The 24,043-nt window shown below is 37.9% G+C and overlaps 1 protein-coding gene across 1 annotated transcript in view; it reads left to right on the top strand.

Moving 5' to 3' along the window:
• The window catches only part of FRMD3 (FERM domain containing 3), a 92,855-nt gene that overhangs the window by 26,206 nt on the left and 42,606 nt on the right, over positions 1–24,043 (top strand). Inside the window, exons 2-3 of the mRNA XM_083356525.1 lie at positions 6,239–6,343; positions 16,341–16,383. Coding sequence (XP_083212651.1) covers positions 6,239–6,343; positions 16,341–16,383 — 148 coding nt within the window. The remainder of the gene's footprint in view (positions 1–6,238; positions 6,344–16,340; positions 16,384–24,043) is intronic.

Here is a 24,043-nt window from a genome sequence, read left to right as displayed (position 1 = left end):
TGGATATTTTTATTTTATTTTTCTTTAATACGGTAATTGCATAATGGACATATGACCCAATTAAGAACTTATCCTAGTTCACTTGTGTATATAAAATATGGAGCGCATCTTCTAGCGCATGGGTGTCAAAATTGTATCCCGTGACATATTGTGACATATCACGATGTTTTTTGCCTTTGTGCAGCCGGGGCGGGCATGGCCTGGGTGTGATGCATCCAATCTGCAGGTCACCAGTTTGACACCCCTGTTCTAGTGTGTTATGAGTCTCTGCTTTATAGCTTTGCTTTTATTTCTTCCTCTTTACAAGCTTGTTTGATATGATTGATGACATTGAGTTTCTTCATTTTACAACCGTTTATTCCTCTTTTTGGTCCTCAGATTACTTCTTTGATTGCTATTTCATAAGGAATGTGTGCATGTCTAGTGCAGCATATTTTGCTAAGACCTAATGTGGTTCGTCTGGTTATGGATATTGTATGTGTTTAGCTATTTTGAAGTGTATTCAAGAAGAAAGGAAGATAAAATAGAATTATTTGCAATTATAATAATAATCATGCTGCTGTGCAAACGGTAGAATATAGTTTAGCATATGTATAACTCTAGTCAATTGTTTATTCAGTAATCTCTGATTAATAAAACAAAGTCTTGCATATTCTATTTAGGAAGCATTGGAGGGTTCCATCTAATGTTATGTGAATAAATCATCTCCCTTTTCTCTTTGTCCCTGCAGTCTTGTGCCTCCAGTTTCATTCAGAAAATTTTGTAACTCTACAAAGCAAATGTCATATTCAGTGAGTGGAGGGGGAGAATTTGTTCCACTAGCCTTGTCTTGAGTGTTAGTGACACTATTATTTCGTATATTTAGAATATTTTATATCTGAAACAAAACCAGCTCTGCTTTCTGAAAATATTACATTGGCTGAATTGTTCATCATGAACATTCTTACATTAGATTACTTTTTTGTCTCATTCACTAGGTATAATATATGTGCTATATATGTTGAAATTTGCAACTATACAAGTGATTTACCTTGTGTCCTTAATTTAGCATACTGTATTGTAGGTTGGGAAAAATGCCTTACTTTTATTATTTGACCTTCTAGGCCTAACACTGGAAAATCAAACTTGAACTATATCTCTCTACATCAAAAAACTATTATGTGACTGTAGGTTATCTGTTAACTTAGAACAAAAATGCAGTTAATACATAATTTTGTTTTATGGATAAAAGATATATCAGTATCAATTGATCCAAGTAGCTATTGTTTTTGTGTGAGTCACTCTATCTCACAGGTCTGCAACCCGTGGCTCCAGAGCCGCATGCGGCTCTTTCAGCCGTCTCCTGCGGCTCCCAGTCTTCTGCTACGTGTAGTCCCCCCCCAAAAAAAGTGGGACTAAAAAAGTTCAACCAATCAATTCAAATATGCAGGGTTGGTGCATATCTCGCCTTGGCTCCACTCTTCAAACCCTGTTCTGCACATGTGCACATGTACACGCATGCGCACACATTTTTTGCGGCTCCCAGTTTTTCCTTTTGTGAGGGAACCGGTTCCGAGTGGCTCTTTCACTGTTTCAGGTTGCTGACCCCTGCTCTATCTGGTAAATCATATTCAGGTTTTTAAAAATGAGAACTTTGATTGATAGCCAGCTGCATTTCTTTCTGAAAGATACTGATCTTAATATTATGATGCATACTCTGGAAACCTCTAGGCTTAACTGTAGTAATGTAGACTCTAGATAGGGGTTACACTTACATTCAGTGTGAATACTTAGGTTGGTTCAAAACTCAGCGGTGAAGTTGGCCTTGGGAAGAATGTGGTGAGACCACATATAATTTGGGTAGGTGTGTTTGTTTCTGGGTGAAATGCAAAGTGCGCTGTGTGTGTGTGTGTGTGTGTGTGTGTGTGTGTGTGTGTGCATACACTCATACATGTGTGCATTTTTTACTATGGGTGACTGCGTGGATTACTTGTAGCTCCTGTAGGTTTTCTTGGTATGGCTTTTTTTAAAAAAATGGTTTGCCATTCCTTCCTTTCTAGGACTGAGGGAGAGTGGTTGGCTCAAGGTCAGTCAGCTGGTTTCATATTTAAGGTGCTATAAGAACTACAATCTCCTGGATTCTAGTCTGATGCCTTGTTCACTATATCAAACTGGCTCTGTTTTTGTTTCTGGGCAAAGAATATATTAAAATATTTTAAAACCCCACGTGGCGCATATCCAGGGTTCTTTAGATAATGTTCTTTCTATAAAAACTTCAATGCTTATTGAGCGTTGTTGTCTGTTGCCAGGAGTCCTTGGAACATACTCCCTGTAGAATTAAGGAATTCTAACATCGTATTTTTTTTCCTAAAAGATCTTTAAAATGTGTCATTTTGTATAGACTTCTAGATGTTGATTTTGTTAATTTTAATTATTTGTTTACTTTTTTGCTTGCTGTCTTAACAATTTTTAATGTCATGGTTTTAAATGTGTTTTTATTGCAAACTGCTAAGAGCAGTGGACAAGAGATAAATTAAGCAAGTAAATAAAACCAAAATTGTATGTTTTCCTGGCAGCTGTAATGGTGAAAAGAAGGAGATACAGTGTAAACAAAAAAGATGATGAATTTTTTGGGGGAGGAAAGAAGAAGCCAGATGGGAACAAAGCTACTGAGAAATTGCAGCAGGATTGTAAAGGAAGCAAAGCAGAAGAATCTTTGCTCTTGTTTCAAATTCCTTCAGCCTCCAAACTGAGCCTACAGTACATATCATGTAAGGCAGGGGTCTTCAAACTTGGCCCTTTTATGACTTGTGGACTTCAACTCCCAGAATTCCTCAGCCAGGCACACTGGCTGAGGAATTCTGGGAGTTGAAGTCCACAAGTCATAAAAAGGCCAGGTTTGAAGATCCCTGATGTAAGGCTTCAGTCCATGTTCCAAAATGGCACAAAGCTATTGTTTCGTTTGGAGATTAATTCTATAAAAATTATCTGGGAGTATCTCGCATTAGTCTCAAAACGCTTGCGTTTGACTGTAAAGGATTCTTTACAGTCATAGAATTACACTATGGCTAGGCTAGCTTATTAGATTCTCATTCTATTTTTTTTTTTTGTCTTGTATTTCAAGAATCTTGATCTCTGTATTCATGTAGTATATTGGCACTGGACTGAATTTTAACTAAATTATCCATTTTATTTTGGAAAAAAACCCCAGCAAAACCCAAAAGCTTCTGGGCTGTCAGAAAAGAGATGTCCAAATGGCTGTAAGGAAAAGAGGCGAAATCTGTTATGACAGCACAGTGTTTTAGGTTTGATTCCAAAAGGGTAAGTTTAGAATACATGGACTCAACCGTCTGCAACTCCTCAAAGCAGCCTCACCTTTTCTGGGATTATGTAGTTTTCTTGGGATAATTCTGTTTGGTTTTAGAGCATAGTTAAGAATATCAAGGTGGATATTCCTACAAAAAGGAAATGTTCTTGGTCAAGCTTGATTTTTGTTTACTTCGGGGACTCATCCATGTAGATTTTTTGGCACCAATACAAAAGTGGTTTTCTGCTACTTTCTATAATGTTTCAATATTTCAGTCTAGTTTGCCATCCAAATCCTTCCTAATCTCCTATCCCAATTCTAACTGGATATAGTTCTCTTTAGCTTTATGAGATCAGCCAAGGTTAGTTAGTTATTGCTACTTAGCTAGCCTTTATAGTGCTTCAGTGAAAAGGCATATTCTCCAGCATGATAGATGGAGAATGCACGAATGGGTTAACTCTGTCTTCCTGCCCAATTAGTCTAAGTCAGTCAAACTTGCCACGCCTGTCCTGGGCCAGGACACCTCCCAGTCATGACTTAGTCTGTGCCCAGAATAGACTTGTGGTAATTTTGGCTCCCAGAATCTAGCTGAGTCATCTGTTATGAGTAATTAAGCAGGTCGTATATATATTTTTCCTCTTCCTGGATTCTTCAATTAGATAGCATTTGCTGTAGTTCCTTTCAGGGTCTTATCTTTCTCTCACAAGCCCCACGCTAGTTGCAGCCGCCATTTTGAATTCCAGCTTACCAGCAGCTGGCTGAGAGGAGGCTCTTCGTCAGAAAGCCTTTTTTAAGTTGCCTTTTTAAGCATGCTGATAGCATCAGAGGCACACAAAGACTCTCAGAACTGCCTGCCTTCTCTCCTAAATTAAGAGGGAAGGACAGGTTGCTTCTCTTTTTGGACTATCAGCAGTAGCGGCTGCCATTTTGGGTGCCACGATCGCATTGCTTTTCCTCTGAAAAGACTTTTGCTAGCTTCTGAGAAGGGTGGGGAGATTTCAGCCCCCCCCAAAAAACCCCCACAGACTTCAAAGGTGCTTACCTTGCCTTCCAGCTCATGGAAGTTGGTCCCTGAGCCTCTGGTCAGTTTGCAGGGGTCCTTTTTCAGGCTTCTCCTCTCACAATCATTGCAGAGGGTTTCGAGTTCAGATCCCTTCTGACTGTAGTACAGTCATTGTTTGCCTTGCCCGAAACCTTTCAAAGTGGATAGTCAAGTACAGGAGGCTTCAGCTGTAGCTCTAGGCCTCAACCTAGCTGTCTCATTGTCCATTCCAACAGAAGATGTGTGCTGGCTGTGCCATTCTTGGCCTCGCTGCCACCAACTAGGACTAGTGAGCTGGCTGTTATCACTGAGGTGATCTGTCGCCACTAGGTTTCTACGTAAGCTGGCTATTATCACCGAGGTGATCCGTTGCCACAATAGACTTGGCCTGTGCTCCAAAGGTGCTTCAACTAGTCTTAAGGCCATCAGGAACTTTGCAGGTGTGCCAGTTGTCCATTAAGTTGGGCCTGCAGCCACCATTGCCATAGAGTACTTATTGATCCCTGGCAGTGGCACACAGCCTCAGATCAGTACTCTGCTCCTCTGTTTGAGATCCCTCTCACTGAGATATCTCCCAATTGTGATGGCAGACAACACCGCACCTCAGGCTTCACACAGTGCCCCCAACAGTCCTGCGCAATCATAGCATAAGTCCTCCAAACCGGAGGCTACTGGAAAGCTCAAGACCAAAGCCAAGGCCATCTCTAGCAAAAGGTCTTCCAAGGCGGCAGAGAAAGAGGCCAGCAGGAGGCACACACCTGGAATACTGCATCCAGTTTTGGTCACCACGATGTAAAAAAGATGTCGAGACTCTAGAAAGAGTACAGAGAAGAGCAACAAAGATGATTGGGGGACTGGAGGCTAAAACATATAGGGAACGGTTGCTGGAATTGGGTATATGTCGTTTAACTAAGAGAAGGGTGAGGGGTGACATAGCAGTGTTCTAATATCTCAGGGGCTGCCACAAAGAAGAGGGAGTCAAGCTATTCTCCAAAGCACCTGAAAGCAGGACAAGAAGCAACGGATGGAAACTAGTCAAGGAGAGAAGCAACCTAGAACTAAGGAGAAACTTCCTGACAGTTAGAACAAATAACCAGTGGAACAACCTGCCTCCAGAAGTGGTGAATGCTCAAACACTGGAAGTTTTTAAGAAGAGTCTGGACAGCCATTTGTCTGAAATGGTATAGGGTTTCCTGCCTGAGCAGGGGGTTGGACTAGATGACCTCCAAGGTCCCTTCCAACTTCTTCTTCTTCTTCTTCTTCTTCTTCTTCTTCTTCTTCTTCTTCTTCTTCTTCTTCTTCTTCTTCTTCTTCTTCTTCTTCTTCTTATTATTATTATTATTATTATTATTATTATTATTATTAATAGAAAAATATTTCTAAGTGGGCTCTCCCTTTCTAAATGTGTTTATTTTAGAGTGGGTTCCTCAGCTTAAGGAACAAGTTTAAGAAAACAGTACCATCCAGAGTGCAGTAAGGTATTTTATTAATCTGCTAATCTGAGATACATGCAGAATTTTTGATAACTTAGATAAGTTTTTGTATTTGATTGAAAGGGAAGATAGAATTGAAACATAAGTTAATCTTAGGTGGATTCACTGAAATCAGTCAAACGTGGTTATGCTTAATCAGTGTTCTTATTCAACGTACAATTCAACGTTCTTATTCAGTGTACAATGTACAATTAAAATAAGATACAACCTATTTTTCTGACTGAAGAAATATGAATAGGAATTTTCCATGAAGAAAGATAATAAATATATAAAGGGTGTATTTAAATTTAATAAAGTTAGCTGTGTGTGTGTGTGTGTGTGTGTGTGTGTGTGTGTGTGTGTGTGTGTATGTAAAATACAGTTATATATGCATATACCTATAGGCTCTATCTATTCGTATTGCCTTTTCTTTTTCAGAGAGAGACCAAAGGCCAGCTTCTCATAGATCATGTTTGCAACCACTACTGTTTGCTAGAAAAAGACTATTTTGGCATTCGCTATGTGGATTCTGAAAAGCAGCGGGTATGTATACAAATTCTCTCATAATTTCTTTAAAGTGATGTTATTTCAGTGAAACTGCTAGCTAGTATACTTTCATTCTCCTGGCACAAATGCTTTAAATAGTGATGTCCGAAGAAATGATAAGTGTTCATTTTGAGCCAAAATATATGTTATTGGTGGAGAATCGGCAGCTAATTAAGGATATAATGTGAAGGTAACTGTGTGTTTACTGTTGTGACACTTCCTCAACAATGACTATTTCAGTGCATTTGGAATGGGATTTCTAAGGAAACTAGTTTTAAGTTATAAGGATTACCATAGAGCACGGGTGTCAAGCTTGCCACATCACTTGACGTGTCGTGACGTATTGCGACTCTTTTTGCATTGCTGGCAATGGGGTGGGTGCGGCTTCGGTATGATGAAACCGGCCCATGGGCTGGCAGTTTGACACCCCTGCCATAGAGCCAGTCTCAGGTAAAGCCTTTTTAGCTTAATTAGAGCTTCAAGTGATACACAATTTTAAGAAGACATCCTTCATCTTAGAATGTACTGGGTTCTGATTACTAGTACTTTTCATGGCAATACCAGAGGCATATCTTGACTGAGTGATAATCTATATTTTGATCTACCTTCACAGGCATTACTTTGACCTGCTTAACTGAGATAATGTAATTAAAAATTGACTTTCTTTCTCTTAATGTACTGTAAGCAGAATGTTTCAACCTGGCTAATATGATTGGATTTAATTTACTTGAATCCAACTCTGGCCAGCATTTTTCATATAGGCAAACAATAAAATATGCGAACAGTGAGTTAGGCAATGCAGTGCAACATTTTTTATTGAAAATAAAATCAGAATCCAAGAACATACTTCTGAAATCAGTTGTTGAAAATTTTCAACTTGCAACCAATCTTCAAATGGCTTCTCAGACTTTTAAAATTATAGCTACCAAATCTGTCTGTTGACATTCTCAGCCATCCAGGTCATGATTATCCCAAACGTGTTTTTTCAAAAGGCAGCTGTACTTTGCTTTTTCCTTGATGACATTTTGCTTCCCATCCAAGAAGTTCTTTAGTTCTGATTGAATGGTGGAGAATGGAAAGATTTATATTCTTTGGAGTCATCTGAAGGAATATAAATGCTTTGATTCGTCACCATTCAGTCAGAACTGAAGAAGCTTCTTGGATGAGAAGCAAAACATCTTCAAGGAAAAAAGTAAGTCCACTTGCCTTTCAAAAAAGGAGCTTTGCGTTGCAGAAATTCACATAATCAAAAGATGACTGCAGAGAGTTAGCATTGCTGTATTTCTTTGTTTCCATCTAATGGCTTTTTGGATTTTTTCAACCTAGATTTTGTAGCCTTATTTAAATATCCTCCTAATCAAGAAACAAAGCTTTCAGTAAAGTAGTATATCTGGCAGATGCACCAATAAATCTGATTTATCTATTAAAAGTATTTGCAGGAGGTGCCTTCCAAAATATACATTTTATGAATACAGCATCCCTTCTCAAAAATTTATGGTTTGACTGTCTATAATTTTGTGTGTGTGTGTGTGTGTGTAAATTTTTTGGCTTGCTAACTAAGGTTGAAATGATCATATCTGTCTCCCTTTATTCTTTGTTAGCAAGCCAAAAAATTTACACAAATATGAGCTGTCACTGCTGTGGCTACTGCCTGTAGATGGCCTTGGGTTAGGCTGAAACAGGAAATAAGATTTGTCCCGTGCTTGGGACCTAAGCAAGTGCATTCTAAATACTTAACAAACATTAACATATATATATGTTATATATATATATATATATATATATATATATATATATATATATATATATATATATATATATATATATATATATATATATATATCCCATCCGTCATCATCAGGCTTTAGCTTCCTTCTTCTGGGAGAAGCATGTGGCTGTTTGTTCCTCTTTTTTAAACTGCCAGAGGGGGTGTGTTCTGTGGAGGTGTGCTCTGATTGGGTAGGGGACCAAGTGTGTTCTGATTGGGTGGGAGTGTGTTTTGAATGGTGGGTGTGTTCTGATTGGGTGGGGGGGTGTTCTGAGTGGATGGGCTGGTCTCAGCTGCCAGCTCCAGACCTGAGCTGGTGAGTTGTGCTGCTTTTGTTCGGCTTCGTGTTTGTGGTGGTGCCATGTTTTTATAGTGGGTGTCAGTTTGCTTATTGTGTGGTTTGGAGGGGTTTAAAGTGGCTGATGTTGCAGCTGTAGTTAGGTTTCTGTTTTGTGGTTGTGTGTCTTTATCGTTGTGGGTTCGGATTTGCTTTTTGAATGGTTGTGTGGTGGTGATGTCATGTGATGTTATCATGAGTTTGGGTCTGGTATCATTCTTGGTGGTTGGGACTCGTCTGTCAATCAAGGCAGGTTTCCAAATGGCTGGTAGACGAGAGGTATCATCTCGTTTATTCATGCTGTGGGGGCGTTTTTCTATCTCAATGGCTTCTCTGATTATTCTGTTGTTAAAATGTTCAATTTTGGCGATAGTTTTGGTTTTTTTAAAATCAATTTCATGTCCCGTGGCTTCAAAGTGTTGGACCAGGGATGAAGTTTGTTCTCCCTTTCTGAGTGAGTTTTTGTGCTCTTCAATGCGTGCACTTATTCTTCTGTTGGTCTGTCCGATGTATGTGGTGGGGCAGGTGGTGCATGGGATTTCGTATACTCCTTGGTTTTCTAACCCAATTATGTCCTTGGGGTTTCTTAGGATGGTGGATATTTTTCTGTCTGTGTAGAATGCTGTTTTGATGTTGTGTTTTTGGAGGACCTTGCTGATTCTGTCTGTGGTCCCTTTTAAGTATGGGAGGAGGGCTTTGCCATTTTCTTGTTCTCTGTCTTGGGTTTTTGTGGGTGTCTCTCTTCGGATTAAGTTGGTAATCGTGTTTCTTTGGAATCCATTGGCTGTTAGTACATTAGTGAGAGTGTGTAGTTCGGTTTTTAGGTGTTGTTCGTCAGCTAGGTGTTTTGTTCTGGAGATGAGTGTCTTGGCTACGGAGTTGATCTGTGCTGGGTGGTGGTGTGAGAGTGCGTTCAGATAGCGGTTTGTGTGTGTTTTTTTATGGTAGATAGTGTGTCCTAGGGAGCCGTTGGATTTCTTGTAGACTAAGACATCAAGGAAGGGAAGTTGATTGTTAGCTTCTGTTTCCATGGTGAATTGTATTTTGGGGTGTAGGCTATTGAGGTGTATGAGGAAGTCATCCAGTTTTTCTTTGCCGTGTGGCCAGATTACGAAGGTGTCATCTACGTATCTGAGCCAGAGTTTGGGTTTGTGGTTGGATTTTTCTAGAGCGAGGGTTTCAAAGTGTTCCATGTAGAGGTTTGCGATGACAGGTGAGAGGGGTGATCCCATGGGTGCTCCTTCCATTTGTTTGTATCTTTGTCCATTGTAGATGAAGTATGTGTTAGATAGGCAGTGGTTGGTCAGATCTAGGATGTGTTTTGGGGGGTTGTATTTATTTAGGATAGCTGTAAAGGCTTCTTTGATTGGCACTTGGGTGAAGAGGGATACAACATCGAAGCTCACAAGTAGGTCACAGGGCTGTAAGTTTAGTTTACTTATGATCTCTATGAATTGGAATGAGTTTTGTACGTGTGAGGTGATGGAATTTGCATAAGGCTGTAGTTGTTTGGCAAGAAATTTGGCTAGATTTTGTAGAGGTGAGCCTATGGAACTGACTATGGGTCTGAGTGGGGTTCCTTCTTTGTGTATCTTGGGCAGACCATAGAGCTTAGGACATCTGGATGATTTTTCTCTGGGAATGATTGTTTTCTGGATCTCTTCACTGATGGGGGTGGCTTTTATTTTTGATTTTGTGGTTTTTTCCAGGTAGGTGGTGGGATCTGTCTTGAGGAGTTTGTATGTGGAGTCTCGGAGTAGGTTGGATAATTTGGTATGGTAGTCAGATGAGTTCATTACCACCGTGGCGTTGCCTTTGTCTGCTGGTAGAATGATTATGCTGGTGTCATTTTTTAGGTTAAGTAGTGCTGTCTGTTCCTCTTTGGGTAAGTTGCTTTTGGGTGGTTTGCTGAGCACACCTCCACAGAACACACCCCCTCTGGCAGTTTCAAAAAGAGGAACAAACAGCCACATGCTTCTCCCAGAAGAAGGAAGCTAAAGCCTGATGATGACGGATGGGATTCCGTCGAAACGTTGCGCCTACATCTTTAGTTCTACGTGGGGAAAAACCCGAAAAACCAAGGATCCACATACAGGCACCCGCGAAAACCTCAGAAAACACACACACACACACACACACACACACACACACACACACACACACACACACACACACATACATACATACATATATATATATATATATATATATATATATATATATATATATATATATAAATGTGGCTCTGTGAGTTAGGACGCTGAGCTTGTTGATCAGAAGGTCGGCAGTTTGGCGGGTTGAATCCCGAGTGCCGTGTAACAGAGTGAGCGCCTGTTACTTGTCCCAGCTTCTGTCAACCTAGCAGTTCGAAAGCACGTAAAAATACAAGTAAAAAAATAGGGACCACTACGGTGGGAAGGTAACAGTGTTCCATGCACCTTTTGGCGTCTAGTCAGAGACGTCCTTGGACAAGCGCTGGCTCTTCGGCTTTGAAATGGAGATGAGCACTGGCCCCTAGAGTCAGAAACGACTAGCACGCAGTTAACGAAGAATGTGAGTGCTTTGCTTCTTTGTGCTAACACTTTTCAAATGCTTTGCCCTTCTATATGTTTACACATAATACAAACATTTAATACAAACATTTAGTCTTGGGCTTCATATAGCAAAATATCTAAAACTTTTGCTTTTATGTAATTAGTACAAAAAGAATGTGATGCTTTTCAGGTGGGTAGGAAATGAAATCAATTTTTACATTTTGATGCAAAAACAAAACATGAAAGTAATAAAAATGGTTAGATCAGAATATTGTTTAGCTTATACCATCCCAGTATTTCTGAATTGTGCTGCTTGACTTTCAAATATGACAGTTTGCTTAATTACAGAATGTGCATTTTTAGAACCCTATAGCTCAGCTAAGATTTATTGCTTATATTGAAGGATTCATTCAGATTTATGAGTGTGTTAATCCATTGCTGAACTGCACAAAATGATAGGACTTTGATGGAAGAAATAATGCACACAGCCAGCTGGATAGCAATAGTTCAGAGTTTTTATAACAGTAGCAATATTTATCCTTTGAAATTGTTCTTTGTTAGAATTTGATCTCTCTCAGCATCTCTTTCAGATACTCCATTATAAAATGCATTTTAATCTATGGCTTAAAATAAAATTGTGAGATATTCTGGAGAAGTGTTGTTGTTGTCCCTAAGACTAATCTCATACTTTGCTGATATCTGTATAGTAGTTCATAAAATAAAAATAGCTTCTTGCTGATGCAGAGGGATTCATTTCCACTTTTGCTGTTATTTGGAAGTGGTCATATCCATTACAGAATAGGATCAATATTTAAAAATGTAGCTCATGCAGCAGCTTTTATTTAGCTAATTAAATAATTCTGCAGTAGAGAAAGATAGGAAAGTAAAGCCCAATTCTTATGATTTTAAAGCTAGCAGAATATTTTGACAAGTCTTAATATTGGCTTAAGTTGCACTAATTAAGAGCTAGTCTTGCTTGTAAGGGCAAGTTGAATATAGACTCTAGGCTTTTTTCCCAGCTTCTTTCACACAGCATTGTATTCCAGCTGTTGTGACACATGCCTTTGGGGGTAAGATTGAAGATGGAACTATAAACACTATGACTTTGTTACTGCATTTTTAAAGGCTGCTCTAATTTTTGCCTCCTGTCAGTATAGTGTATATGTCATTTGTGTATGAACGACATAGTCCACACAAAGGAGACAGAGATGAGCAGATCATTAGTTTCCTTTTTTTTCTAGCCACAGATTCAGTTTCCATTTATGTATGTATGTATGTATGTATGTATGTATGTATTTATGTATTTATGTATGTATGTATGTATTTATTTAGTTATAAATTTATAGGCCGCCTATCTCACCTCAAGTTATGAACTTATGAACCCAAAAATCCATTAAGTGAACAAACTTCCTTCATGGATGTGCTATTATTGCCTAAGATAACTGGCAGCTCATACTGATATCTTATTATTCAGTTTTCTAGTAGAAATAGATACAGAATAGATACATGGGAACTCCTTGAAATTTGATGCCAGTGGCTGAAATCTAGAGGTAGATTTCAGAATAGTTAGACCAGACATGTCAAACACAAGGCCTGAGGGCCGGATATGGCCCGCGAAGTGCTTTCATGCGGCCTGCGAAGCCATCCTGGAAACAGTGAGGGAACGGCCCCCACTGCCTTGGCCCTGGCCCAGAGACCCTCCTCCTGCCAGAGACCCTCAGATCTGTCCCACTCCTGCCCAGGCCCCCATAGGCACCCTTGATACGAACGATGTAGAGCTGGCCACGCCCACCCAGTAGGCCATACACACTAGCCACACCCACCCAGTAGGCCACGCCCACCCTGGCCACACCCACCCGGCCCCCTGAGGGCAACCGCAATGCTGATGCGGCCCTCAATGAAATTGAGTTTGACACCCCTGAGTTAGACAAATGGACCACAATAGTAGCCTACAGACAAAAAACTACATGGAATTAAAATCTAGTTTACTTTGAAACTATAGTCAAGAGTGCCAAATAAGCTGAAATGTAATTAAAATCGGTTTATTTTTATGTGAGGTCAGAATCCCCCAATAGAAAATTGTTCAAAGTTAATGGGATTTAGTATTTATACTTTGGGACTTCTTTTTCTATTAAAATTTTCATAATAGCAATACTCCTTACAGTTGAGTCCTAAAATAAGTGCCATAATTTTTGTCATCATTGACTCTGTTTCTATTTTGTATTAATTGAGAAAGTAAGTTAAAGCTAATAGTTCTTTCCAAACAACCATTGATTTCCCAATCAGTCATGTATTTTCTTTCACAATTTTCCTCCTTTAATCTTCCTTTGTTTTCTATCTTCTCCTATTAAATCAATAACATTCCATAGCCACTAATCATGCTCATTCATCAATGTTGTTCTTTTCTTTAGAGGCAAGTGCAAGAGGCTAGGGCAGGGGCCAGCAACCTGAAACAGTGAAAGAGCCACTCGGAACCGGTTCCCTCACAAAAGGAAAAACTGGGAGCCGCAAAAAATGTGTGCGCATGCGCAGAACAGGGTTTGACTGAAGAGTGGAGCCAAGGCGAGATATGCACCTACCCTGCATATTTGAATTGATTGGTTGAACTTTTTTAGTCCCACTTTTTTTTTTGAACTGCACATGGCAGAGGACTGGGAGCCGCATGCGGCTCCGGAGCTGCGGATTGCAGACCTGTGGGCTAGGGCAATATAAATGATGAAAGCAGTACTGCACTATTACAGTCCAAAGTTCTGTCCATTTTGTAAGTGTGTTGTGAAGTTTTACACACAGTCTAAAAAATGGCAGAGTTTTAATGCGGGCTTTAGACCTAATATTCGTTTAGGTTTAGTTCCCTAATATTTATGTTTATTTATTTTATTTATTTATATATCATACTTAACTACCCGTAAAGGGGCTTCGGGCAGTGTTATTTTCTGACAAATCTACTGGCACTTCTTTACACAGTTGAGACTATGATATTATTTCAAATATAAAGTAATTAATAAGTCTATGCCTGCATAGGAATAATAACAATAGACGTATAACTCTATGCAACCTGCATAACACTCAAAAGTGAATAGTGTTTCTTAACTTTGGCTATTTTAAGATGTATGGATTTCAACTTCCAGAATTTTACTGCCAGCATACTTGCTGGGGAATTTCTGGAAGTTGAAATGCATACTTCTTAAATTTGCTAAAGTTGAGAAATACTTCTCTAGAGAAAAATATAATTAATGAGGTTGTTGAATTTGCAGATAAGACACTTTTTTCCAAATAATTCCAAATTCTCAGACAGGCTGAAAAACTGCAGTTTTTTTTTCAAAACCTGCTGACTAGATAGCAAAAGGGTAGATTGGAGTCAACATTAATTTCCCTGTCCCACCCATCAGGGACACACCTTTCATTTGTTGATAGATCTTAAACTTAGCTCTAGAAGTGCTTTGTACATGCACATGTCTTACAGTAGAAATAAAACATAATGCCACTTGGGGGGTGTATGAACGCCCTAATAAGCAGGCATATACATAGAATGAAGGCTACTGCTAAGCTTGTAAGCCACCCTGAGTCTTCGGAGAAGGGCGGGATATAAATGGAATTAAAATAAAATAAATAAATAAAAATAATGGCACTGTCTCCTTATCAGAAACTAATATTGGACTACTTTAAATCAGAACACTTAGCATCTCTATGAATGTCTCATGATATAAGAAAATATAATCAAAATAATATTTTATTTCTTCCACTCATGATTAATGCTTCCATAGATCTAGGAATAGTAGGCACATATAGGAAAATTGGCATTTAATATTCTTAAATCTTTTTTTAAAGACCCTTGTAAGTTCCAGTAAAATAACCTTTCCCATGTTGAGGCTTTGTACTGTGGAGGCATACATAACAAGTAAGTCTGCTCAGCAGTGTGAATAATTGCAAGGACACCTGCCATGGTAAATAGCTAGTAGATACTGTTGGATATTAAAATGCTGATTAGAGATGAAGTTTAGAAAGTGTAGAGCAATATACTTTCCAAAAAAAGCAAGCAATAAGAAAAAAATCCTGCAGGTGCAACTTTGTCCTAGTAAAGGTTGTATACTAATAACCCATTGCCTTCAGAATAAAAAAAGTTCTCTAAAAGTCTTCAGTTTCTCATTTTAAGAAATATAACTAATATAAATATTAACCAATTCAGTTAATTCCAGGATGATGTACAGTACTGGTTTACATACATGAACTATACAGAAATGTGCATTTATGAAATGGTCAGGTGAATGTCTATACAATATGAACCAATGTAAATATACATTTATTGACTTTGATGGTTTGTAGCAATTTAATTTGCTTATGTATGCACTTTATTTTTTTTTACTTGTACTAGGAGAAAACAAATTTATGTGGTTGCTAAGCATATAATTAAATGTCTGTTTCTCCACAAGTACCCACTTAAAAGTAATCCGGGAGAAATACTTAGATATTGTGACCTCTAGAGCTCTCTGTTCCTCATTGGACTAGATGACCTCCAAGGTCCCTTCCAACTACTACTACTTCTTCTTCTTCTTCTTCTTCTTCTTCTTCTTCTTCTTCTTCTTCTTCTTCTTCTTCTTCTTCTTCTTCTTCTTCTTCTTCTTCTTCTTCTTATTATTATTATTATTATTATTATTATTATTATTATTATTATTATTATTATTATTGCATTTGTATATAACATTTTGTTTAAATTTCCATACAAGCTTGAGTTCATTAAAACAGTAACATCTTTTTAAAGGAAGCTTAAAAGAAGATGAGGCTGGCTTAATAAATAGCAAAGAGATGCTATGTTCATACAATTTCCAAACAGGTTTTTGAATAGTTTTTGAAGAGTGCACTGCTTTAATATGTAAATATTTTGTTTAATTTTATCTCGCAGTGTTGTTTTGTGGATAAATTTTGTACAAAAGACTAGGATCTTATAAGATTTCCAGACTGCCTTAGAGGGGAAAAAAACTAAATAAAAATGTAGCAAGATAAAGTAAGGATCTTTTTATTAAATTAGGAAACCGCTAGTATATTTGTACCTCTTCTTAGAAACTGCATAATACTGAATCTAAAATCTGCCATTCTTTATCCCCCTCTTCAAGTTTGAACAAACTTAAATATATCTCTTGTGTATTTGTGATCTCATTAGCTGTGCTGTTCACTTACAGATGTTACTTTCTGTCTTTCCTCAAACATGTATGTGCCTCATTTTGAAGCTGTTAACAGAAACACAATAGAAATCACAGCTAAGACAACACTGTTATCAGTTTACTACAACCTTATGCTTGTAAGAAAATGATATTTTTTGCAATACTTTTGACTGGTGGCTTCTATCTTTTTTTACAGCATTGGCTTGAGCCCAACAAATCTATCTTCAGGCAAATGAAATGTAAGTGTTAGAAGTCCATTTCTTATATTGAACTGTTATTTTAAAATGCCAGTGTTTTGCAATAGTTTTCTGTATTATGCTTTATTTAAAAAATAACTTCAATAAATAACTCATATATGCTGTTTAACAGGCATTGAGCTCTCTATATTTTTTTAAAAAAAATTAGAACAGCCATCCTCAATCAAATGTGCTTTCATACACTATCAGCTAACAGGATTAATGGATGATGGGATTTAAAGCCTAACACACAAAGAAAAAGCTGATTGAGAAAGGCTAACAACTTGAGGAAGGAACTTGGGAAGCAGCTAAAGAGGGGTGGGGTCTAAAAAATATATTCTTCATTTCATTTTAAAGTTAGTATTCTATGGATTTGTCCCCTTAGGCTTTATTGGAGGATTTTGCCTAGCTTTTTAGCAGTGTTATCTAATCTGTGATGTAGCTCCAAACACATTCCTCTACAAAGCTCTCTAGCTGGAAACTTCATACTTCTAAGCTCCACATTGCATTAGGAACAATGAATTATTCTCCTTTCCTGCCCACATCATTTGCTTATTTTTTAAAAATAAAAACAGCTTGGCTTTTCCAGAGATTTACTTTCAATAACTGAATCAAAAACAAATATTCCATTAAGTTACAGTTTGAAGTATCTAAATCTACATTATATATATGTAACTTGCAGTACCGTTTGAAATCCAGTATGCAAGAACAGTAACTGACATAAGGCCATTCATAGGCTTTTTGGATGACTGGGATGGTTAATGGGCTCTTGGTTTCAAGTATGTCATTCCTAAGCCAACCCTAGTCTAGGCAGAACTCATAGGCTTTCCATTTTCTTCTTTTATGGATTCTGCTCAGGGAACAAATGGGGATTTGAACTATCAGTCCCTTGAGGAGAAACGGATTTGCGTTAGAAAGACTGGGAAATAGGAATCCTACATTTTTGCCTGCCCAGCTCTCAGAGACTCAGTTAAAGTGTGCTCTGTTCTAAGGGATAAAGTTTAATTTCATTTAAGCTGTCATTCTGTGGTTACTTCTTTTAATTGTGGAATGGCTGTATTATCTTTTGGCACAATTACTATGATCTTCTAGAGCAGGCATGTCAAACTCACAACGTCACATGACATCGTGCGACATAATGCGACTTTTTCCCCATTGCTGACAATGGGGTGGGCACGGTTTCGTTGTGATGCATCCGGCCCGTGGGCCAGCAGTTTGACATGCCTGTTCTAGAGATTGCATAATAAGTGTTAAGAAAGCTCAGTTTGCAGTCTGTAAACACTTGACGGTGAGTCCTATTGCTTGATCTATTGACATATACTTTAGCTGCTCTGTGACAAAAAGAGTTTTATCCACATGTACTCAGTAGGATTGCCATTTCTAATAAAGGCATTACTGTCATTTCTAACATCTAGCATTGTGTTACAGAAGAAGAATCAATATATATATATATAGATAGATATAATTAGGGCTCAGATTGTATACTTGCATATTCCACTAATGGCTATTGAATCAATGGAACATCTTCTGTTTAAATATGTATAGGACTGTGTTGCAGCCTTAGCTGTTGCAAGCATTTTTTTTATTTTTAGAACAACTAATATCATTTAAAGTAAGTTTTCTAAGGGAGATGAAATGCATTAACAAATCAATTATATATTACAAGAAGTATTGAATATACTTGGGAATTCCTTACCCCTAATCTACATTATCTTTACCTAATGTTCTTCCATTGGAATATGAGACTTCTTGTTTTAGGAAGACCTTCAGTTTGTAGTGACTTACAGGTTTTACTGTTTTGTTGTTGCTTTTACAATTTTTATATTTTTCTACTTTTTCTATAATCTTTCAAATATTTTCATAATATTTTAATTTCTTTCCCTTTTAAAGTGAAGGTGTGTGATACTTATTTTGGGATTGTTTAAGTTTAAATAATCCATAATGTCTTTATTAAGAACCAACCATTTTCATCTTTTTTTTCCCATAGGGAAAATATGATGTGTTGCTTCAAATGGTAGTATAATAAGATTAGATAAAAACACTCAAACTGACCAATATTTACAAATTTCAAGCAGATGCAGGCTCTTTTGCATTCAACTTCAATTCCCAGTGTGTGGTGTACGGATACTGAAATTATTTTCCCCCCTTTGTTTCATACCATTGCATCTCTCCTCAGGATCTAGATAAGACTCCCCTCCCCCCTGTTTCTAAATGTATTTGAATAGAACTTTCTAAAATAAGAGCTGAATACATAAATATGTTTTATTTTAACAAAGAAAATGCTAGAATCAGATTAATTATACAATCAAATATCAAAATTCATGATATTTAGCAGAAATAAAGGTAGGGAAGCAATTATATATTGTGTAATTGTGTATGCATATATATAATTAGAAGGGACGCGGTGGCTCAGTGGGTTAGGACGCTGAACTTGTCGATCGGAAGGTCGGCAGTTTGGCGGGTCGAATCCCGAGTGCCGCGTAGCAGAGTGAGCGCCTGTTACTCGTCCCAGCTTCTGCCAACCTAGCAGTTCAAAAGCACGTAAAAATGCAAGTAGAAAAATAGGGACCACTCCGGTGGGAAGGTAACAGCATTCCGTGCGCCTTTGGCGTCTAGTCATGCCGGCCACATGACCACGGAGACGTCCTCGGACAAGCGCTGGCTCTTCGGCTTTGAAACGGAGATGAGCACCGCCCCCTAGAGTCGGAACCTAGAGTCGGAATCGACTAGCACGCATGTGCGTGCGTGGGAACCTTTACCTTTACCTTTATATATAATTAATATGTACATAATTACATACATACAATTATGTGCATATATAATTATGTATATAGGAAAGCCCTATTGCAGCCAAGTTGTTTGACAGACTACCTCTCTCCAATTGTATCTATCCACCCACCAGAGCAGGAAGGGAGGGCATGTTGCAGGTCCTAACTATCAAGGAAGTACACCTGGTGGGGCCTAGGAAAAGGGCCTTCCCTGTGATGACTTCCTTCCTATGGAATATCATTCCCCCAGAGATAAGATTACTCCCATCTTGTTGCCTTTTAACAAGGCCTTTGAAGACATGGTTTTGTCAGGCTGCTTGGGAACAGATCAAATGGCTTGTCTGATTGGGTTGGGATGAGGTTTAAATTGTGGGGTTTTAATTGAATTTTTAATGTTGCATACCACCTGTATGGAGTCAACGTGTGTGAGTTGGGCAGCTATATAAATTTGACATTGGTTCAATGGAAGAAGCTGAAAAATTGCCTTTTTATTGTCTGCTTTCTCTTGCAACCTGCTCCTCTTCACTTCTTCTACAATATATAGAATGAGAGTTTGTTGGCATTGTCTAATAATGTATCACAGAATCATACACTTGGAAGGAGCCATAAGATTCAACTTCCTGCTCAGCACAAAAGCCCAGATAAAAGTATTCCTGTCAAATGTTTGTCCAGCCTATTTGAATACATGCAATGAAAGAGAGCACACCATTTTCTTAGGAAAGTGGTTTCACTATCATGCTGTCTTAATTGTAGAGGTTTTCTTAGCACTTAAGTGAACTGCTATTTAAGATTGTTATTCCATGCCTTATACTCCGGGACAATAGAAAACAATTTGCATCCTTGTGTTCACCTTCACATTCTTGGAGAATGGCATAATATCCTTGCTCCATTGTTTTTTTTCAAGACTAAACATACCCAGTTGCCTAACCTCTTCTTGTAGGATTTGATTTTGAATCCTTTGTTCGGTCTTTTGAAAAGTATGACCAACCCTATGCTGTTTGGTGAGTTTAGCTATTCCCATTTTCTCTGCTTTATAAATGGTTAAAATTAGACAAACATTATTGCTTATTTCTTTAGTTCAGAAGTCAAAAATTTAAATTTTAGGCTGTATTTAATCTAGGAGGATAGACTTAATTATGTTGAATTGTGACCTATTCCCAGGACATAACAGTATCCACAGATGCCAATTCCAGCATTTCTGATTGGAAATGTTCCATTTTCTAGATCCTTTCAGGCAAGGATTGACAGAATAAAACCACCCTATCTTTCAAGGTCTTTTTATATATCATTTGTATCCAGCAGTTTGGAATGAAGTGTCACCAATATATGGATGATACACAGATGTACATTGCTACTCTAGGCTAGGCCAAGGATATACTGTGGAAAGCTTGAATAAATATGTGGAGTCTGTCTGGCGGATGCAAGATAGACCAAATTCTTCCAAGGCCAAATTGCTTTTTAGGAATTTTAGCTTAATTAGGAAGAGGTGGTAATCTCTCTGAAGGAGTTGGTTCATGATCTGGAGCCCTTAATTCACAGCTGCTGCTTATGCCGTTGGTAGAGTAGCCAAGGTTGTCCAATTTTGAACTACTGAAGTAGGAGAACTGCATAGAGGTATCTGATGCTTTCATCACTACTTGGTTGGATTACACTACTGTATGTAAGTTGAGCTTTGGCCCAAAATCTAGAAGCTGGATTGTTTGATGGAACAATCCTGTCATAGTAGAATAATGCTGCTACTGAGGTAGTTGCAAGGGGATATCAGTAGATGTTGAGGTCCAGTTCAAAATGCTGGCGAGGACATGCAAGGCCGTTTGCAGTGTGGCACTGGATTACATCAGGCACTGCCTTGCCAAGGCTGAGTCTGACTACCAATAAAAATACCACAAAAAGGCCTCCTCAGAATCCCCAATTAGTATGAGGCAAAGGGAACACAGACTAATGCAGATTTTCAATATTGTGGGTCTGTAGTTTAGGTCTCCTTCCTTCTAAGCAACTCCTTCTCTCCTGACACTTTATAAAACTATTAAAACAACACTATTCCCTCCTGCTCTTTGGGTGGCCATCTAGTGGATTTCTGTTAATTGTATCCATTTCATTTTTGTTTTTATTCAGTATTTTTTAGGCTGTTGTATCTATCCCTATTGCTGAATTGGGACAGGGTACAAAAATGAGAAATTAATAAGCACATTCTAGAAAGTCTTTTTCCCGCAAGTCTTTCTTTCTTGTTTAGAGTTGGTTTGAATTGCAAGTGATATTTAAAATATGTATAAGTTAGCTGAAATTAGTTCTGATTATATCTCAAGGTTCTCTTCATATTCAGTAATATCTTTATTGAAACTGGTTTCTGGTCCATGTTGTCACTGCATGTGGTATACATTCACATTTGTATAAGGAAGATTTTTTTCCTTCCCTTTCCTTTGTACTCAAATATTGTTTTGTAAATTAATAAGTTATTAGCATAGCTTTAGCTGTATTGAATAGAGTACTATAACCATTAAGATCTTGAATCTATTTTGGCAAAAACTGGCTCAAATGACAGGAGAGATTGGCAGAGCATTGGGGCTTTCAATATGACATTGCCGCTGGCTTTCTTTGACAGATGAAAGACCATTCTGCTACTATAAGTTTGATTATTATGCACCTTCTTTGCATAGGAATAATTTTGCTTTTTGACTGTTTACATTTATACTTGTAGTTTATTGACAGACTGCTACTCAATGGGTTTGTTGCATGATATATACATATTTAACTGACCCAGTATGTTTTATCCCCCCATGAATTGCTAATGTTTCTCTTTTTATGATCTTTTAGCACTTACTTAAAAAAGTATAATATGTGGTGGCTTATACCACTAAGATATAATTTATTGTATTTCTTTGGTACCGTAAGTTTCTATCCCATTTTTTTGGAACACTGGGAAGAATAAGCTGAGTTTATTTTTTATAATTTGACTCTTCTCTCATCTGTGAAGTTATGAGCTCTCTTTTTGTACAGTAGTTGGAATTCTTTTTACAGTTAGATCCTGCCTTGAATCTTTCTAAAGGGGGAAAGGTGAAAGGAATTATTAATTAGCAGGCTGATAATTTCTGTGAATAAGGTTAACAATTAAGGTTAGTCTTTAATTTCCTTATCCACATACTATAAAGGATGTGAAAAAGGATATATTTATCTTACTTATGTTTTATAATGTATACTTTTGATTAGGTTAAAATACTACAACTATACCAGAAGCCTGACTGAATTACTGTTTAGTAGGTTTTAGGTTTTCAGTGATTGTAACTTTAAAGAAACCAGATATGGTTGCTTTAAATTGAGAGTTCTGAATGTAGAGAAGTAAGCTGATGACAGCTAGGAAGTCAGATCTTTCCAGTCAGAAAACCCTGCTGGGAAAAGAGACAAAGATCAGAACTGATGGTTCAGGAAAGGAGGAAGCCATGCTCTGACAACATTTGACAATTCAGACAAACAACACAGCCTATTACCATTTAGGCTTCAAGCAGCAGTCCTCTCACAAATAATTTCAGCAGATAGACCTTGAAACACATTCATCCAAGAATTCAGAGACCTTGGGAAGAGGTCCCAAGTCTTAAAGTTGCCAAGGTTGAGGACCCCCTGGTTTAAAGCAAGTACAAATCCATATAGATTAGGAATATCACATTATGTTAGTAGTTGTAAAAAGTAAAGGTAAAGGTTCCCCCGCACATGCGTGCTAGTCATTTCCAACTCTAGGGGCCGGTGCTCATCTCCATTTCAAAGCCGAAGAGCCAGCACTTGTCCGAGGACATCTCCGTGGTCATGTGGCCGGCATGACTAGATGCCAAAGGCGCACGGAACGCTGTTACCTTCCCACCGTAGTGGTCCCTATTTTTCTACTTGCATTTTTACGTGCTTTCGAACTGCTAGGTTGGCAGAAGCTAGGGGTATTTAACCTAGAGAAGTATATATTGAAGACTGCATGATACAGTAGTCCTAAGTCCTTTTCTTTTATAATCCTGGCTTGTGCTGCTGCTAACATTTGAATGCAAAGTATCAACATACTTGAGCTGGCCTTCCCCTGCTATTCCATAGGAAATACAGAGAAAAAAATGGTGTAATTTTTTAAAACTATAATCCTCCTAAAACAGTGCCTACAAACTGGGAACATGTACTATTATGACATCAAAATATCATTGTTTCGTCTATACTATAAAGCTGGATGTGAAAAAAAAAATTAAAAAGTGCAGCTTGTGGCAGCTTAAAAAAATTGTTCAAACTATTACCTTTGATTCAGTCTGTCTCTTTTTTCCATTTGGAAAAGAACCTTACAAAAATAATATCTATAATAATTGTCTTATTTTTTGTCATCCTGCACACTAGCGTTTCATGGCGGTCACAGTCCCTTGTCACTGTTACATAGCATTGATAATGTTTAAAAATTATGATGTAAAATTATACACATCAGTACAATACCTCCTTGATCTGTGACTGAACTATATTTCATTTTATAATCTGAAATACAATTGTACATGCATAGTCAATGTACGTGGGCTTATCCGGGATGTTAAGTCTTCTGCCAGGCTGCTCACTCATGTGCATGATGTTTCTGGTAGACTTAAAATAGCCACCTGAATAGAAACTGGAGTTTGGAATAACCAGATTCATTCATTTTTCCTGTCTGTCTGTTCTTCAGAAAAATGCTCAAGATTATTGCTAACTTGGGGCCATTGCAATTGCATTAGTGATCCTTGACTTTACTCTTGGGTTTTCATTTCTTATTCTTTTTATTTTAGAAAAAAAATTCCAATGGTTCTATTCCTGGTGTATAGTACCACAGCATGATTAGAATGCTGCCTAAATCCCTGAAGAGCGATTAACATAAATAATACAAGGCAGGTTTCTATGTACCCTGAAAC

Source organism: Vipera ursinii, assembly GCF_947247035.1.
Source record: "Vipera ursinii genome assembly, chromosome: 2".
Taxonomy (NCBI): Eukaryota; Metazoa; Chordata; class Lepidosauria; order Squamata; family Viperidae; genus Vipera; species Vipera ursinii.
This window is presented reverse-complemented; position numbering and strand designations above follow the sequence as displayed.